An 18,221-nucleotide genomic window follows, 5' to 3' on the forward strand; every position below is an offset into this window, starting at 1 on the left:
GAGTGGGTTGCCATTTCCTTCTCCAATGCATGAAAGCGAAAAGTCAAAGTGAAGTCGCTCAGTCGTGTCCGACCCTCAGCGACCCCATGGACTGCAGCCTCCCAGGCTCCTCCATCCATGGGATTTTCCAGGCAAGAGTACTGGAGTGGGGTGCCATTGCCTTCTCCGCCTCCTCCCCTTAGTTTTCCTAAATTACTTTCCCAGCTGATTGTTGTACCCTTGGAATAAACATGGGAAGAGCTAACATTTCACTGGCAGTGACTTCCCGGAAGCTGACAGCGCCGATGGACAGAGGCCATCCAGGCCCAGAGTGGGTCCTTTGGGCTGTCTGTGGTTCGCTGAGCTCTGGGGAAGCAGGGCTGAGGGGAAGGCCTGCACACGCTGCTGCTCCTGGCCAGGTGTCCTTCTCAAATAGAACACGTTCCTCAAAACCGGATTATGGAGTCCCAGAGCATTTCATTTTGTTAACGTTTGGTATCGCCAAATTGCCCTTTGCAGCACACGAGTGCCCTTGTTTCCCAAAATGCAGGCCAGTGCTTTGTTCCTGGGACTTCTTACCCAGAGAGGGGGTATCTCATTTTCTGTCTGTTTTGTCCTGTGGGCACGCATGTCTTCTTTGTTGCCATTTGATTTGTTCCCACTGCTTTGTATCCCCTCTTGTCTGTTGAGCGCCTTGTGAGTGAAGGGTGAGCGCGTCCGTGGTGGGTCCCAGAAGGCTTCTCTGCCCACGTGGAGTCTTGCGCTTTCACTGTGCGGCTGGGAGGAACTGCTCTGCCCGAGAGGAACGGAGTGGGGGCTGGGCTGCAGCTGGCCTCCCCCTCCAGACCCCCGCCTGCTGTGACCATGGGGCTGGGGTCCCGGGCAGCAGGCCCACGTGCCCATGTGTGCACTCAGGCTGGCGGGGGTTTCCCTGGCCTGGCCTGGGCTCTACCTTTGGGCTGGTGGTTTTGCAGTAAAGACATGCTCGTTATGTGGGCACGCCTCCTGAGCTCTTCGGTATTCTGCCTTAGGGAGCTGGGTTCCAGCAGGCACTGCATGGTTCATAAAATCTGTCCCCAGTTACCTGTAGATTTTAAATGGTGTTGACCCTGAGTTTTTTTTTCCCAGTCTTTTGTATTAGAGTTCCACTTTGAACCCAACGACTACTTTACCAATTCAGTCCTGACAAAAACATACAAGATGAAGTCAGAGCCAGACAAGGCCGATCCATTTTCTTTTGAAGGCCCTGAAATTGTTGACTGTGATGGGTAAGAAAATGCCATTAAGCTTCTTTTTCTGAAACACAGGAGATGGTTTTAAAACGTCACACGTAAGGTGGAAGTTAAGAATTAAGCAAGAAGCCTTTGTCTGTTTTAAAGCCCAGCAGACAGAGATGGAAGTCAATGAAAGAGTCTCTCCATTTGGGGATATGACGGCTGGCACTGGGAAATGTGTCCTGTGGTTCCCTGGGCCAGCCTGTAGGGTGGTGGCCCAGTTTCCCCAATTTAACGCAGGCCTTGGGATCCTCAGTCTCCCAGAGGGACGCAGAGACCATGAAACTAGTCAGCTTCTCTTGGCAGGGCCCTGGTGAGTGAGTGGCTGGGCAATGCAGGGACGCGTGATCTCGGGACCCAGCGCCTCGGTGCTGTGGTCTTTGGACCACCAAGGAGAGCAGCTTAGAACGTGTCCTCTTGGTTGGTTTGAGACAGTTTGGGAAATCATTTTATTCCTGATTGAAGCAGTTACTTACTGAACCAAGGACTTACCCTGATGAATTTCTCTGTGTGAGTGAGTATACAGAGCTTGATTAAAATTCTGCTGGACTCAGATGGCTAGAATGCTTTAGAAAGATTGTTGCCCAAGCCCAGGCCACCGAGTGAGGAGCCTTCCTCTCCGCACTCTCTCTGTTGGCCAGGGTGACTCAGGTCAGCCCCACCGAGGCCCGCTCAGCGCCCCGGAAGCCAGATGTCCTTCACCAGCCAGTGGCCGCTGTGCTTTCCCATCTAGTCCCGCTCACTTAGTTGCTGAGACCTTGTGCCTGAGTGGTGGCTTCCTGTGCACTGTGGGGTCTGTAAAGGGGCAGCAGTGACAAGCTGCTGCCCAGGCGTGGTCATGGGAAGGACCTGGCGGGACCCTGCAGAGTGTCTGCGGGGCCGCTGCGTGGCCTCCTGCGCCTGCGGCCTCTGCCTCCTCTAGGCGTGCCCAGTGCCCACTGGCAGGTGCTGGCGTCCGGTTCCCGGTGAAGCGCCGGGCTGGGGCCTGCTTGCCGGGCACACGGTGGTGACGGTCTTACCCCTGTAGGTGCACCATTGACTGGAAGAAAGGAAAGAACGTGACTGTCAAAACCATCAAGAAGAAGCAGAAACATAAGGGCCGAGGCACCGTCAGAACAATCACCAAGCAAGTCCCCAACGACTCCTTTTTCAACTTCTTCAGCCCGCTGAGAGGTGAGCAGGCTGGGTTGTGGCTCCAGTACAGATGCGATGGGATTGCTAGTGACCGTCAGGGTGTCCCCCGGTCCTCTGGCGAGGACAGTGCTGTGAGTTGCCCTGCAGCTGCGGCTGTCCTGGTGGGTCCATGGGTACCCGTCCTGCCAGGCAGCCCCCAGGCAGTCCTCAGCCCCGGGGCGGGGCCCACGGGTGCTCTCACACGTGCACAGCTTGTAGACCGTCCACCCACCCCTCTCTCAGACTGGGGTGTGGAGCGCGAGGCAGTTGGGCCTTAGGTGTTGTGACAAATGTGGACTTAGGGCAGAGTCGGGGCTGGGCAGCGGCCCCTGTCCTCCCCCCCAACTCTGAACCCGAGGTGGGACTCGGAGGGCCGAGAGCACGGCTGCATGGCCGTCTTCATGTGACTTACTACTCCCGAGAATTCGACAGCCAAGCCTGCTGGCCGTGCTGGAATACGGATATGAGGGGAGAACACTATTTTCCGTGAACAGGAGCCAGTGAGGAACAGCAGCCCCGCTCCAGGTGATGGTAGCCCTTCGGGCTGTTTGTAGAGGCCATCCGGTGGCGTCACTGGGCTCTGACCCCAAGCCGAGGGGCAGGCTGCCCGTCCCCACCCAGTGCCTTGTTTTTCACTGTTGTGGCTGTTGTCTGGGTTTGTTCTTGAGCCTGAAAGGTCCCAGGGTGTGTCAGTTTAGGGGATAAGATCAGCTGTAAACATGAGTCTCAAATTTCCTTATTGGGAAAGATCCCTTTCAGAGCCTCGCTTGGGAATGCTGGAGGTTTCCTGTGTGAACTCACCGTGAAGAAGAGGGGCTTTGAATCCTAAATTCACTGAGCTTGTTGGACTTCCAGATAATTAATAGCAATTAAGATGGCATTAAGTGGACTTGAGGATTTGGGGGGAGTTTAGTGGGGTTCAGAAACTATGATGTGGTGGTTGTTCCATTGCTCATTCGTGTCCAGCTCTTTTCAACCCCGTGGACCGCAGCACGCCAGGCTTCCGTGTCCTTCCCCATCTCCCCACGTTCGCTCAGACTCAGGCCCATCAAGTCGGCAACGCCTCCGACCGTCCCACCCCTGTCGCCCCTTCCCTCCTGCCTCGTGTTGTGGTTGCACAAGTCTGAAGGTGTCAGAGGTCACTAAGTCGTGTATTTGAAGTGGCTGAGTTTTAGGGTGTGTCGCTGTTGTGAAACAATATTAAGTGATCCGCTGTATGAAAATGAGTAGAGGGTGACGGTGGGGGAAGGATGGTGGTGTGGTCGAGGGAAAAATTAAGATCAGTAAAAGGCCTTTTCAGATGTAGGAAACCACCTCTGCTGGTCCAGCGCCTCTGTGGTATTAGTGCAAAACGGGCCCAGCAGTCGGGGAGCAAGCCCTTGTGATTGCTGCCCCAAGGCCCGAGTCCCAGAACCTGCATCCCGCTTGCATGTGAGGCTGGGGGCCACCCTGGGGGTGGGGCTCACACCCCACCGGGACAGACCTCACAGCAGTGGGGCTCCGGGGAGGTGGGGGACAGCGCGTGCCCAGCAGAGGAGACTCACACACCGCGTGCACATCATCGGGCCCTGCTGAGCACTGGTTCAGGCCCGCTCCTCTGCCGCGCTCGGCTCTGTGCTGGGCTGTCCTGGCGTTGGGCGCTGGAGGCTCCGTGGCTCAGCTTCAGTGCGGGTGCGGGGCGCTGCCAAGGGCAGCGTCAGTGCTGGCACCCCGCCCGCCGGGAGCCATCCTGGGAGGGGGGCGGTCAGCACTGTCCCCTCCCTTCTCCTTTGCAAGCACACAGAAGTAGAGCCCCAGCCTAGCTGAGGTGCAGCGCCTCAGTGCCGCGAGGATTTCCAGGGACTCAGAGTTTCCTGTTTTCTGTTGACTCATCACACGGAGTTACACGAGGTGAAGCGCCACCCAAAGCACAGATGCACTGAGACCTGCAGTCTGGCCCCCAGTGCACCATTCCACCCGCGAGTGGCCTTCTCCAGCTGGGCCTGGGGGCTGGGAGACCCTGGGCAGCTTCAGTCTGCGGTGGGAGGAGAGCAAGTGGGGGCATCCCGCTTTGGCAGTTTCTGGTATACCATGCTGTTTATCTGTCAGCCAAGCGTCCGGGGGGCTTTAATTATCTGTGTAATCAGATGTTTTCTTTTTTCTAGCATCAGGGGATGGAGAATCACTGGTAAGATTTGCATTGTTACTAAGATCTATTCTGCTGTTAAGGCCTATTCCTGACTAGTTCACTGCTTCCTTTTTAACCCGTTCCTGCTCCCCTAAAAACCAGGGGTGAACCTGTATCCGTTGCACCGTGGTGTGGGACAGGGGCGTGCTCTGTGGGTGGGCTTCAGGGGCAGCCATGTCCTTCAGCCTGCACCCAGCACTTACCTGCCTCTCCTGCAGTATGCAGCGCCAGCGCCCGCACCTCTAAACCAGGTCCCAGGCAGTGGGGTGGGGTCTGGTGAGAGAAGGTGACATTTACCCTGTGGAAACAGGTAAGCACTGAGCTTCCCCTCCCAGGATGAAGACTCCGAGTTCACGTTAGCCTCCGACTTTGAGATCGGACACTTCTTCCGTGAGCGGATCGTGCCGCGCGCCGTGCTCTACTTCACGGGGGAGGCCATCGAGGACGATGACAACGTAGGTGGTCCGGGGGGCGGGTGGCCTGGGGGGCCCTGCATTGGAGCGGTGCTCTCTGGAGCCTGGGGCAGAAGGCATGGCCCAAGTCAGCCTGTGCAGTGACGCCTTTCAGGCTGTCCTCTCCAGACCTACAGTCTCACTGCTGCATTCGAGGTGTGTGGCTGGGGTGACCTCCAGACATGGGGACTGTCACTCAACGCCACGTGGGGACTCTCAGAGCCGAGTCATGCTGGCATGTGGCGTGTTGACTCCAGAGAGAGAACCCCACGCTCCACAGGAAGACGGCCCCTGGGCCAGCCCCTTCCGTTGGGCCTGGAGGAGTTGGCCTCTCGCAGGCAGAGCTTGGGAGCGGGGCCCCTGAGCTCGCCTGGCCAGCTGTTCCTGAGCTGTCACCCGAGACCATTCTCCGTCGTGACCACGGCCCGGGTGCCGCCAGCCTTCTTGCTGTGTGGAGAGGAGGTTTTCGTCCTGTAGTGTTACTGGAAGCGGCTTAGTTGACATTTACTCCCTCATGTTGAGCACTCTGAGGTGTCCTCTCTGGTGAGGTCTATGGGGGCTCCCGGCCGAGCAGCAGAAGCCGGGCGGGCCTGCGCTGCTCAGCACCCTCCTGTGTGCTACAGGCCCCGGGGCGGCGAGCGTGGGCCAGCTTGGGCGTGCGGCTGCATCGCCTGAGACCACTGGGCTTCTTAGGTGCAGTCTGTCCCAGGAGCATGGACACGCCCGGCATGGCGTATCCAGGGGTCATGAAAGCGCCCAGGTCATTGCTCAAGGATCAGCTTAGGAGACACTGGTCGTACAGATTCTGATCCGATGCCGTCCAGTAGCACCTTCTGCAGCGAGGGCACCATCCTGCACTGTGTCCACTGTGGCAGGGCTGGCACTGCATGACACCGGGCGATGTGAGATACGGCCGTTGGCAGCTGAGGAGCCAGAGGATTGGATTTATCTAATCTGGCCAAGAACACTGGAAACCCCTTCCAGACGAGGGTCCATAGGCCTTCTCATGATCATATACCCACCATTGTAAACACCTGATGATGCAGCGTGTATATTTATTTACTCACAGTACACGCCAGGCAGCTACTCCTGGTGACATCTGTGTCTGTTTTCACTACTGATGCCATCGGCCACACCGCAGGTTCACGGTGTGGTCCAGGGGCTCACTCAGCCTACAGGCCTGAAGCCCCAGCTCTGCAGGTGCCCGCGTGTGCGCTGGGGCTGACGTAATCACTCTAGCTACTCTTCAGGCTCCTGATTGAGGAAGCGCAGGGTGTGGGGACAGGCGTGCGAGCCCCCATGTCAGACCTGCTCGGAGCAGCGCAGGGGCTGGGTGTCATATCGGGGTGGCGTGCACGCAGGCGTTCGGGCTTGGGCTTCCACATGCTCGGAGCCTTGGCTCTGCCAGAATTTGAGGTGGCTGCACAGAGCTCTCAGAGGTTGGTCCAGGGTGAGACGGTGCCCGTGGAGCCTCAGGAAACCAGCACGTGAGCCTGTCCAAGGCTGGTTCCCGTGGGACGGGCCGCCCACACTGTCAAAGGCTGCTCAGGACATGGGTTAGGAAGGAGCACGCGACGTCCCCATCCTGCTGCTGCTCAGGCCAAGGGGGCGTGCAGACCAGGCCCAAGCTGCGCTCTGCCGAGTGGCTTTGAGCTGTTGCTGAGGACTTTGGGAGGGGGACTCCAGGAAGAAAGACCGTGAGAGAAAGCCTGCTCCATCTGCAGGTGCCTTGTTAATGCAGCCAACGGGAATGAGGTTCTTGTAGTTTTGTTTGCTTCTGGGAGCAGCCTAATATCTGGGACTCGGCCGGGAGCCTGACCAGCAGTGTCCTTGGACACATGAGAGGTTGGATCCAGACGTTCATTCAGCCACAGTGTTGGAGTTTCTCCTGGCATACTTTAAACACCAGGTTTCATTACGTTCCTAGATACAGATGAACGATTTCCCCTTGTCTGAGATGTAGGGTGACACTGAGAGTCCTGTGTGTAATAAACATGCGGCCGGCTGCCTTAGATGGGCCTGGTTCCCGGTTGAACACGGCGCAGCCCACGCTGACCGGCTCCTGGGCCCCAGCCCCACCCGTAGTCTTTGTTTGGGGTGGTTTTCAGATACCTGTTGTCCCACGAACATGGCACGACATGGCAGGAAGCTGGCTTCTGCTCGGAGGCTGGGCCACTGTGGACACGGGGCAGGCGCTGTGTCTGGGTCAGGCTGCCACTGTGCTTTGTAAAAACCTCTTTCCTTTCCTTGCAGTTTGAAGAAGGTGAGGAAGGAGAAGAGGAGGTAAGAGCTGGCTCACGTGAGACGCCGTTCCCCGAGGTGGTCCTCGGCCCTCTCTCCTGAGTGGACGGGGGCTGTGGGGTCTAACTGGCCACGATACCCTTGTCTTGTGGGGACCTGCCCTGGAGGCCCTCGGCCCTGGCGAGTGCTCGCTACAACGTGCAGATGGGTGGCAGTGTTGAGTTGGACCCTGCAGTTGGCTGACGAAAGTGCATCTTACAAAATAACCATTGATCAGACAAATCCACTTGATCAGCAGTGTGTTTACTTCAGGGTCATCTGTGAGAAAAGTGTCCAAAGGAGGGATTTGGTTGAGTGTGGGTGATAGTGATTGTAGCCAGTTTCCTTGTGAATCAAAGGAGTCCTGTCTGTTCAGCGCGTTGTCCCTCCTTTTGATGCAGGAGCTAGAAGGAGACGAGGAAGCAGAAGACGATGATGATGCCGAGATTAACCCCAAGGTGAGTTGTCGGGAATCCCCGCACCTGTGTCTGCGGTACTGCTGAACTTTTAAAACACATTCCTAGCTTTGAGCCGGGCTGTTATGAACATGTGCCTGTTTTTCTCTAATTAGAAGTTAAAATTGTACCAGAAATATACTCGGATGACGAGCTGTTTAGATACCTGATAAACAATTTGAGTGTTAAATGGCTTTCCAGCTCTTTCTCAGTCTGTGTCTTATTTATGTAAACTTACTCTGGAGAGCAGCTTTATGTTCCTTATCTTTATGGTGTAGTTGGCAGCGTGAATAAACCTTTTTGTTTTGTGTTTGTTTTTGGAAAAAGTACAGAGACAGGGTTTGGTTTGTCTTGATGACTAGAATACGGAACAGCAGGCATAAGTTTACAGTCGTAACTGTGCTGAGACTAGTGAGGAGATACGTCTCAACAGCTTAGATAATTTGAAATAAACCAGGAAGCTTTGCAAAAACCAACAAAGAAGCAACTGATGGGGATGAGTGGCAGGCAGTCCAGTAATTTTACATCTAGTTAGGTTTCATCTGTCGTCTGAGATGAGCTTACATCAAGGAGCTTGCCCTTGGCGCGTATTTTACACACAGGGCTGTGTTGCTGCTGTTCTGAAGCTGCGCCGAGAGCCCTCTTGCTCGTGGGAAGCTGCGGCTCTCCTGCCGCTTAGGACTCAGGGCGCCACAGCTGTCAGAGGACGAGCTGTGCTCGGCGCTGTGGGCTCTAAGGAGACGTGGTTGTCTGTCTCCCCAGCTCGGGCCCGAGGCTGGCCATGGGTAACCAGGTCTGAGTGCTCCGTGGCACCAGCCGTGTCTACGAATGCACGCTCACAGTGGTGCTTCCTTCTGGGGAAGGGTGTGAGCGCATTTACCACCTCAGCGTACCGTGCAGGTACTGCTCTGGGCATGGACTCGGACACGTTCATCTTCTCTAAGCCAGCCTGTCCCTTTCACGGTGGAACCGTGCACACCAGGGCCCCAAGTGCCTCGCCCTTCACCGTCAGGTGAGGAGTCGTGCCCTGCCTGCGCCCAGGTGTATGTGCCTGGCTGCTCTGCAGCCCCCGGGGGCCTGAGGCACACATTCACAGTGGGATTCCAGGCCAGAGGCAGACGGCTCCGGCGGCTGCCTCCGACTCCAGGGCCCGCCTGCCGCCCGTCCCTCGCGGCACTGAGGCTGCTCACTCCTGTCCTGTCGTCTCCCGTCGTCGTCCGCCTCTTCTCTCCATGGCCAGGCCTCCTGTCCTGTCTCATGTCTGGGCCTTCTAGAAGAGCAGCCTCACCTGGTGACCACAGAAGGAGGGGATGGCCAGCACTAACCATGAGGGCTTGGGTGTGTTTCGCTGGTCGGGGGCGGCCGAGAGGGACCGGGGCTCGTGGTGTGCGGGGCCCCTGTCGGGCTCGCCGCAGGGTCCGGTCTGGTCCTCTGGGCCGTGAGGGGACAGCGCTGTTCTGCGGTGCTCCTCTTCAGAGGACTCTCAGGCCAGTCTGCCACGAGCAGAGGGCAGTATGGAAGAGGGGCTGTTCGGGCATTAAAGGTGCAGGTCTGCGTGTGAGGTTTCCCGTTTTAGGGTTGATACTGTGCAGCCCTTTGGGACTATGGGAAATTGTGGCTCTTTCCTCCTGTTTAATCTTGTGCATTTCATTTTCTCTCATGCTGATGGTTCCTTTCAATTTTTTTCCCCATTTAGGTGTAATTTTTGTCTGTTAATCATTCATGCGTTTCTAGGTAAGGTGGAATCCCATTCATTCATACCTTCCAAACTTGTGGTCTGTGTTTTGTAACAATGCCACGTTGTGACGGGTAGCGTGTCCAGGGCCGCTCGGTGTGTGCGGGGCTGGACAGGGCTTTCCGAGAGCAGGTGTCTGCCATGTGCACTTTGAAAACCAGCCGACAGAAGCCACGTCGGGCTCCTGCTGGCCGAGCCCAGAGTTTGTTGCCAACCAGGTAGTGGCGATGTCACTGGTGTGACATCTCTGTTGACAGCAGGGCTGCCCCCCTTCCCATCCCTCCCACCCCCCGCTCCCCGCCCCGAGTGAGAGGCTGGACCAGGATGCCCAGGCCTCCCAAGCAGGGCCAGCCTGCTGCCCACCGTGACCCACGCCCCCCCCCCAACCTGTGTCTGCTGCCCGTTCATGCTGCTTAAGTTCAGGTGCAGACCGGCAGGGAGTAAAGGGTGGGCGTTAATGTGCCAGAATGTTCTGTCTTGGGAGCTGCTGGCGCCAGCATCCCGTGGGCGTGGGTGAGTGCTGCGGAGGTTGCCGAGGTGTGTGCGGCTCGACTAAGAACCAGCTCCAGACTGAGGCCGTTCGCCCCGTCCCCTGTGGGGTCCCCTGCTCATGGCTCTGCCCGTGTCACGAGTCCCCCTCACGGACGCCACTGTTGGCTTCTGTGGGAAAGGGAGGGAGGTGCGAACAGGAGACCCGTGTGAAGCCGGGGTGGCAGTGTTGGCATCCAGGCGGGAGCAGGGCTCCCCAGCCTGCGCTGGTGTGGGGGCTCCTGGAAGAGCAGGGCTGTGTCTGCACCTCCGAGCTGGAGAGGGCGTCTGTGTGCACCCCGTCCCTTCGCTCCGGCGGGCTGGCTTTCTCAGGAAACCGAGGCAGGCAGGCGGATGGGGCTATAGAAGCCTTTGGTGGGCAGCGTGCACGCCCACCCTGGGCTGTCTGTGAGGGGTTAGAGCGGTCGTGTCGGGTCGTGTCTCCTTGCTCTTGGCCCCCACTGCCCATGTTGTCCAAGGGATGGCACCGGGCCTCTTGGGCCCAAAGCCCCTCTGCTCCCCGACCCTAGCCGGTGGAGCGGGCCGTCTGTGAGCAGCCCAGCGTGTCCTCTGGCAGAACCAGTCACGCTGTTGAGCGTCTGTCTCTCCAGGTCCGGAGCCCCTGTGGAGGAGGCCGCCCCCAGGACTGGGCCACCAGCGCTGAGGCTAGGGCGGGTTGGTGGGGGCCTACCCTCTTGGGGAGTTGCTATCTGTGAAGGGCTTTCTCCTAAATGCCCCCAGCTGGTAGGGTGTTGGCCCTTTCATCCCTTGATGACCAGGCTTCTGACAGCTCGTGATGTGAGGGCGGGAGTTCCTGCAGGTTGTTTTGGGCTCACAGGCCAGAGCCTGGTGTCCTGTTGACAGAGTTCACTCGCGGGACTGCAGGGCTCTGTGTCAGTGCTCCAGCCTGGAAGTTGGGTCTGTGTGGACGCTGGCCCGGGGTGGGGCTGTGCTTGGGGGAGGCAGCGTGCCACAGGTGGCCCCGCTCCCCCGCCTGGTGAGCTCCCCTCCGCCTCCCCCACCGCCACCCCCACCCCCACCGCCAGTCCTGGCCTTGGGACAACCAGTTCCCTCCAGTGTCTGCAGCCCCCGAGGTGAACAGTTGGTGATGCACGCTCGTGGCAGAGGAGGTGTGGCCCCGGAGACGGTGCGATGAGTTGCATGCTGCTCCGTGTGACACGGCATCCTGTCTGTCCTCTGCGTCCATTTCCCTGGAGGGAGGTGGTGCCACGTCCTGGTTCTGAGTCTCCTGCCCGGGCCCACCTCCTTGGCCTCAGCTCTCCAGCCTGGAGATACACGCCTCCCTTTGTCCCCAGACGGCTGCACGCCGCTGCCCCAGCCGGAGCACCTCTGCACACCCAGTGAGTCTGGAACCAGCCTCTGAGCCCTGTGGCCACGTGTCCAGGCTGCCTCCAGGCCCCCTTTGAGATGACAGTTTGAGTTAGGTCTCTTCCAGGTAGAGCTCCTCGTCGGGGAGCTCGCTCCGGGCCCAGGCTCCGGGCGGTGTTCCCGGGGAGTGTGTGAGGCGGTGCCGTTAGCCCAGTGCTGGGCGGGCCCGAGGCCAGGCCCGGAGCGAGCGTCCCGCTTGGCCCTGTGCTCACGCACTCGTGCGTGAGGGGCTCAGCCTGGGGCCTGCGCTCCCTGTTTTGTCTCTGTGCATCCTTTACACGTGGGCTCTTCGTCCTGCACGTGTGGGTTCCCACAGGATGGTGCCCGGTTTGTTAATCCTCAGCTTTGGTTGTGTTATCCCAGATGTTTCTTTTAAACTGTGTGATGCTACTTTTTCTTAGACTCTTAGACATGCCAGGTTATATTCAGAGTAATTTGTCATCTTCCCAGCCAGAAATCATGGGTTCCTGTTGAGTAAATCATTGGCTCAGAAGTATTAGTAAAATCGTTGTCTGTGTCTGAGGCTCTGGTGGTCTCCACACAAAATTCATGGGGTTGCTAAACAGGTTGAGACGCTGTGAGCTGTTCTCCGTTAGACTGTAGTCAAGTGAGTCTGCTCTGGGGAGTGGTCTCCCCTCCTCCTCTTCTGGAAGGCTAGCGTGCCCGCTGCGGGGCTCCTGGGAGGGTTGGGCTTGGTCTGTGGCGCTCTCAGTGGCCCCTCATCCACTGTCATGGCCTTGTCCCCGTCAGTAAGCGGAGCTCTGAGGCCTGGGCCTGGGGGCAGGTGTGTCCCAGGCAGGGCCCTGAAGCCTGGCCCATCAGTGCTGTCCCAGAGCCGGGGCCTTCCAGCTGGGGACGGGGCGCTGCTCTGTTTAATTACTCTGTGCCCCTGAAGGACCTCCCCTCACCCTGAGATCCTCCTGCTGACAGCTAGGATGTCTTTAAACAAGAAAAGGCAGCCCCACTGTGCCCTTGTTTATGGGAAGTTAGCTTATTTTTTTGTTACTATTTTCAAAGTGTATGTTAGCAACCAGTTTTTTAGTAAGAGCAAGTGACGTATTGAGTCTGTGTTGTCGTTGTTGGATGGAGACACCTGCTGACGGGTCGCCCGGTTCTCTACAGTCTCGGTTTCTCTCATTGACAGAAGGAGCCCAGCCAGCCCTCGGAGTGCAAGCAGCAGTGAGGCGGCCGCGTGGACAGCGTTGCCCCTGACTCGTTTTCAAGTGCATGGTTTTCACTTAACTTCTCCTTTTACTTTATTATTTTGCTTAACCTGTACAGTGGCAGCTCAGACGCATTTCAGAGATAGGAGGTTTAATTCCAGCACCCTCTACGGCCTCGGGCACAGCTCAGTGGACTCCCCCAGCCCGGCCTTGGGGAGGGCCCTGCAGATCGCATTGGGGATCCCTGGACGCCAGGGGCACGTGTCCAGGGGTGTGGTTCCAGGGCATCTAGGACTCGTTCACCCTTCCGCCATCGGACAGGATGCGTTTTGTTTGAAGACGCCCACGCGCTGTTGCCAGTCCCTGCAGCGCCAGCGGGGGTAGGCGCCCTTCTCACACTGCTCCTTCTTTAGTTTTATTTTCCTCGGGACTGACCCTGAGGCTCCCGCTTTTGTGGTTCATCTCGTATTTATTTATCTTTCACGCTGGTGACGGCTTGGGGGCGTGCACTCTCGCTTGTCGTCCAAGTTTCTGAGACCCTGTGGGGACCAGACACCCGGTGCCCTGAGCCGGAGGTGCTGGTCAGGCTGCAGACCCCGCGGAAGAAGCTGCCCCCTCAGGACACGCGGACGGTGCTTGGCCTTGGGGACGGGGGTGGGGCTGGGGGCAGAACCGGGGTTTGCCAGGCTTCGCGGGGAGGGGCTCCGGCCGGCAAACACGGCTTTCCTCCGTAGTGCCACACGTCTTGCTTTCTCGTAGCTCCCATTTCTTGGCCCCACACTCATTTTGTCTTAAAAGCCTTGGGTTCCGAGCGACCTGTCCTTGGTGGCGTGTGGGTTTTGAGTGTGTGACCTCTGGCCCGGGGAGTTCAGGCTGTGGCCAGGCTGTAGAGTGCTCAGCCTTACTTAACATTTGTAACTGAATACAGTGTTTTCAATTTGTACAGAATAGTTAGAATATTCTATTAAAGTTGTGAACCATGGACCCAGCGCGTGTGTGTCTTCCTTGGGGGGCTGCGGCGGGCGGGGGCCCGGGGCGGGCGGGGCTGCAGGACGCCGCAGTCTGGGGCGCTGGGTGTGGGCAGGTCCAGGGCTTCTGGACTCCTGGGGTGTGTGTTCCTGAGGCGCGCTTCCCTGTCGATGGGTTGGGGTCCCCGGCTCCGAACCCAGCAAAGAGTCGTTTCTGAGCATTTGCAGGTTTGCACCCTCTAGGTTGGAAGGTTCCAGAAGGGACGCTTCCTGAGAGAGGGCCGTGTGCCGTCGGTCTTCTCGCGCTGCTTTCCCGGGGTTTCCTCCCGCCCCCGTCTCAGGAGCAGGAGCTCTTCCCGGAAAAGACGCTTCCTGCGTGAGGGCCGCGTCTCGTCACGCGTCTCTGGTTTCCGGTGTTTGCTCCGCCCCCTTCCCAGAAGCACCTGCTCCCCAGGTCTCGTGCTCCAGCGCCGCAGCTGGGACTCTGCCGGTGCGAGGTCCCGGCGCCCAGAGAGGGAGGAGGCGCCAGGGCCGGCAGGCAGGTGGCTGGCCGCCTCCCGTCCACACAGGCGTCCAGCTCACCCCATGCCCGCCTGCCTCCGGGGCTGGCGTCTCATGAGAGCGGCCAGAAAGGGGAGGGCACTGGTGGCCATGAGGGAGGGTGGGAGGCGCAGAGCATGGCTGAGGGGTGAGCCTGCGTCCCGGGACCACTGTAGGGCTGGAAGGTCTTGACTGAAGTGGCGGCGGCCGAGCCTCAGACCCCCCCAGCGGTGGGGGGGGGACCCTTGCCCGTGCCCGCCCCAGAGGCCATCAAGGAGAGGCTGCCTTGTTCCCACCCACACGTAGCCAGTACCCCATCCTTGGGGAGTGCGCGAGGCCCCCACACCCCCGCCCTGTCCCCTCAGGAGCCCCCACTCTAGGGTGGTGGTGCAGGGCACCGCCCGGGGGGGCTGCAGGAGGCGAGCAAACGGCATGGCACTGGGGGCACCTTATCTCGCTGCCCCTGGTCCCTCTCCCACTGTCCTCACCAGTGGGACATGGACCTGAGTTCACATCCGAAGCAGCGGCTCCACCCTGAGCGTGGAAGGATGCTGGGCGAGTTAGGCGAGCAGCTACTCTTCGGTACGTTGGTGGGCACTGGTGAGCGTTTGGCAGGTTGGTGTGATGAGAGCCAGAGGAGACGGTTAGGTTCTCTGCCCAGCACCTTGTAGGCTTCAGGAGAGGAGGTGTGTGTCACCTGGGTGCGAGTCTGTGGACATGGTTCGCTGTTTGAGATGGCCATAGGGTGGGGCGGCCCCTCACTCACCCCCAGGAGACAGGAGGGGTCGAGTCCCCTCCCTTGGCGAACTCCTGGCCACGATGGACCAAGGCACCTTCTTGCCCGTGAGGAACATCTGGCGTGTGTTGGGAGGAACAGAACCTATGTGGTAAACACACTTATGTGTGAGTGCACACCAGTGCCTGGGAACACCTGTGTGTGAGTGCACACCAGTGCATGGGAACACCTGTGTGTGAGTGCACACCAGTGCTTGGGAACACCTGTGTGTGAGTACACACCGGTGCATGGGAACACCTGTGTGTGAGTGCACACCGGTGCATGGGAACACCTGTGTGTGGGAGCACACCGGTGCATGGGAACACCTGTGTGTGGGAGCACACCTGTGCATGGGAACACTGTGTGAGTGAACACCTGTGCATGGGAACACCTGTGTGTGGGAGCACACCAGTGTATGGGAACACCTGTGTGTGAGTGAACACCTGTGCATGGGAACATAGCTGTGTGTGGAAACACACCAGTGCATGGGAACACAGCTGTGTGTGAGTGCACACTGGTGCATGGGAACACCTGTGTGTGAGTGCACACCGATGTACAGGAGCAGCTGTGTGTGAGTGCCGAGTCATCCCATGAGGCTCCCAGCTCAACAGGAGGCTGGACAGAGGCACTGCAGACGGGGAGAGACACTGGGATGGCCCCTTTCTGTGTCCGCTCTGGGGAACCGTGTGAGGGCCTGGGCAGACGACGTGGGTTTACCTCAGGACAGTCAGGGTAGAGGGCAGAATGTTGAGGTTACTCAGAATGCGGCACCGGGTTTTGTCTCCCCTGTGGGGTAGGAAGGGTGGGCGAGGGTGCCCGGCGCTGGGGCTGCAGGCTGCCGCTTGGCTGTTCCAGGTACACTTGGCAAGACGGCCGTGTGGAGCCCTGCAGCTGTGCCCTCCCCACCGAGCACTGGGGCTCTGACCCCACGGCCACGCCCTCACGGGCCCCCGCGTTCAGTCAGGCCTTGCCATTGCAGCTGGAAGGTCACAGCATCCAGGAGGATTGCCCAGAGCCGTCAGCCTGGAGGCAGTGGGGCGGTGGCTCTTGCGGTGGCCTGGCCAGCATGCCCGCCCGGCTCTGCCTGGAGCTGCGGCTGCCTGGGCCCAGCGCTGCCAGTGCGGACAGGCCTCCGCCTCTGCCCCCTGACTGCCGCGGGCCATGTAGAGCTTTGATGGCCAGGGCGCCCCGCCCGGCCTTCACAATGCTCCTCAGGGGTCCCCTCCCTCCCGTGGTCTCTGCCATGAGGCTCCCCAGGCCCCGCTTGCTCTGTCGCAGGCCTCAGGGTCTGGTTCCCTGCCTCCCTCAGGGCCTGCGCCTCGTCTGTCACTGTGTTCTCAAAACTGAGGGGTGGACTCCGGGTCCAGTGGCCACTCTGACCCCCTCCTCCGGCAGCCTCAGCACCCCAGCTTCTGGGAGACATGCGGCCCAGCGCCCAGGCCTCGGGGGACAGGAGCCCAAGGTGCTGAAGGTGGCAGCAGTGGCCGTGCACCTGGCGTGGGGCGACCCTTGGCAGCAGGAGCCCAGCGACACGGGGCTCTCAGAAGTGTCACCTGAGTGGCTGGGGCCTGTGCACACTTGTCAGGGCGCACACTTGTCGCGTGGGGAGGTGTGGTTGTACACTTCACCGCAGCTATGTTTTCACAAGCCCCACAGATGGGGGTGCTTCCGCTTAAAACTCTGGTTTTCTTTTACGGGTTAGGGGTTTTGGCCCCAGAGCCTGGCGTGGGCACCAGGCCTCCCGGCCCCTGCCTCACCCTGGTGGCCGGCCTGCCATGTCGGTTCACGGCCTCCACTCTGGGGCAGGGGCCGCACAGAGACTTGACTCACTTCTTCCAGGGCCTAGCCGTCCCCCCAGGCCCATGGATTCCCCCTTCAGTCCAGGCCGTGACAGGGCCAAGCTGGCTCAACCCAGTGGTTCCTTCTCCCTGAACTCTTCCCAGCCAGGGGGGCGGGGGTGGGTGGGCTCGCCCCGGAGGTGGGCGACTAGGCTGGACAGAGCGGGAGGGTGGAGCCCAGGGTAGGATCTCTGGCCTACCGTCCACTCAGTCTCTCCTCCCTACTTCCCCTTACTGCCTCCAAGCGCCCAGTGGGCCAGGCAACGCTGGCTGGGCTGCAGAGGCCTGGGGGGACAGGGACCACCTCCAGCTGTGCCGCCAGCCAGGCCCCTGGTGGAAGCAGGCACTGTGCTGGGGGCTGGGCCCCGCAGGAGGGCACCGTCCTGAGCACGGGTGGCCCTTGGCTAATGGCTGCCGCACCGGACTCGGGCCCCTGCCTCCAAGCCCTCGTGAGCAGCTTCCTTCCTGTGGGGGCAGATGTTCCCCCCGGCCCCAGGCTCAGAGGGCAGGGCCACGTGGGCAGCAGGAGCCCATGACCCCAGACCCAGCCGTCCCCCCACTCCCCCCAGAGTCACTGGCAGGCAGTCCCCGACAGCAAGAGCTCTGGGACCCTCCTGGCCTGGGCAGGCCTCTGAACTCGCCCTGATGCTCTGGACACCTCAGCCTCCTCCAACCCTTCTCACAGCCCTGGAGCCTGTCTGTGGATTCCCACCAGGCACTGGCCCTGGAGACCCCTGTGAGCCCCGCCTCCTCGGGCCACCGGGAAGGTGCAGCCTGGCTACATTCCGAGGCCAAGGCACCATGGTGCGCCTGGGTGCGGCCCCCGCCCACCCCGAGGTGTCTGCTGGCCCAGTCACCGGCCCGTCTGGCCACGTCGACAGCTCGGGGAGGCAGCCGGACGTGGCTTCCCACGACAAGCCGACAACCCCGGCCCAGCGGGGATCCACGCTTGTGGGGCCTGTGGACCTCGCACAGGCCACAAACAGCCTCTGTGGTCTCCTTCCCTGGGGGCTCCCCAGGGCCCTACTCGGCTGCGGCCTGCCCAGGTCTTGGTTCTGCATCTGGGGCCTGAGGGGACCCATCATTTCCTGCCCTGGGGATTCAGGGAGGGGAAGCCGGGTGCGAGGCCAGAACCGCCTCCTTCCCAGACTCTGAGTACAGGGCTGGCTGCCCACACCGCCTCCCCAGAGCCTGCGGGCTCAGAGCCCTGGGCCTCCGTGGGGCTCAGGCATCCTCCTGGGGACAGAGGCTCCTGGGGCCGGCGCTGGGCCTCCGCGAGGCTGGGGCATCCTCCTGGGGACAGAGACTCCTGGGGACAGAGGCTCCTGGGGCCGGCGCTGGGCCTCCGCGAGGCTGGGGCATCCTCCTGGGGACAGAGGCTCCTGGGGGTGGTGTTGGGCCCCCGTGAGACAGGCGTCCTCCTGCCTCGGGAAGTTCCAGGGTCGGGGCAAGGCAGATGGCTGCAGAAAAGGGTAGGGTGGGCAGGAGGCAGGGGAGTGGGTGCC

General features: G+C 60.1%; 1 protein-coding gene across 4 annotated transcripts in view; it reads left to right on the top strand.

Moving 5' to 3' along the window:
* Positions 1–13,579, top strand: part of NAP1L4 (nucleosome assembly protein 1 like 4) — a 50,716-nt gene extending 37,137 nt beyond the window's left edge. For 3 of the 4 annotated variants that reach the window (XM_025286894.3, XM_025286892.2, XM_025286896.3), the window contains exons 9-15: positions 1,108–1,247; positions 2,281–2,426; positions 4,571–4,593; positions 4,929–5,048; positions 7,299–7,328; positions 7,727–7,783; positions 12,577–13,579. In XM_025286894.3, the coding sequence (XP_025142679.1) occupies positions 1,108–1,247; positions 2,281–2,426; positions 4,571–4,593; positions 4,929–5,048; positions 7,299–7,328; positions 7,727–7,783; positions 12,577–12,615 (555 nt within the window). In that variant the 3' untranslated portion in view covers positions 12,616–13,579. Of the gene's footprint in view, positions 1–1,107; positions 1,248–2,280; positions 2,427–4,570; positions 4,594–4,928; positions 5,049–7,298; positions 7,329–7,726; positions 7,784–9,476; positions 9,515–12,576 lie in introns of all 4 variants that reach the window. The other variant, XM_025286895.2, reaches the window with a different exon arrangement.
* Positions 13,580–18,221: the final 4,642 nt, after the last annotated feature.

Source organism: Bubalus bubalis, chromosome 5 (assembly GCF_019923935.1).
Source record: "Bubalus bubalis isolate 160015118507 breed Murrah chromosome 5, NDDB_SH_1, whole genome shotgun sequence".
Lineage (NCBI taxonomy): Eukaryota > Metazoa > Chordata > Mammalia > Artiodactyla > Bovidae > Bubalus > Bubalus bubalis.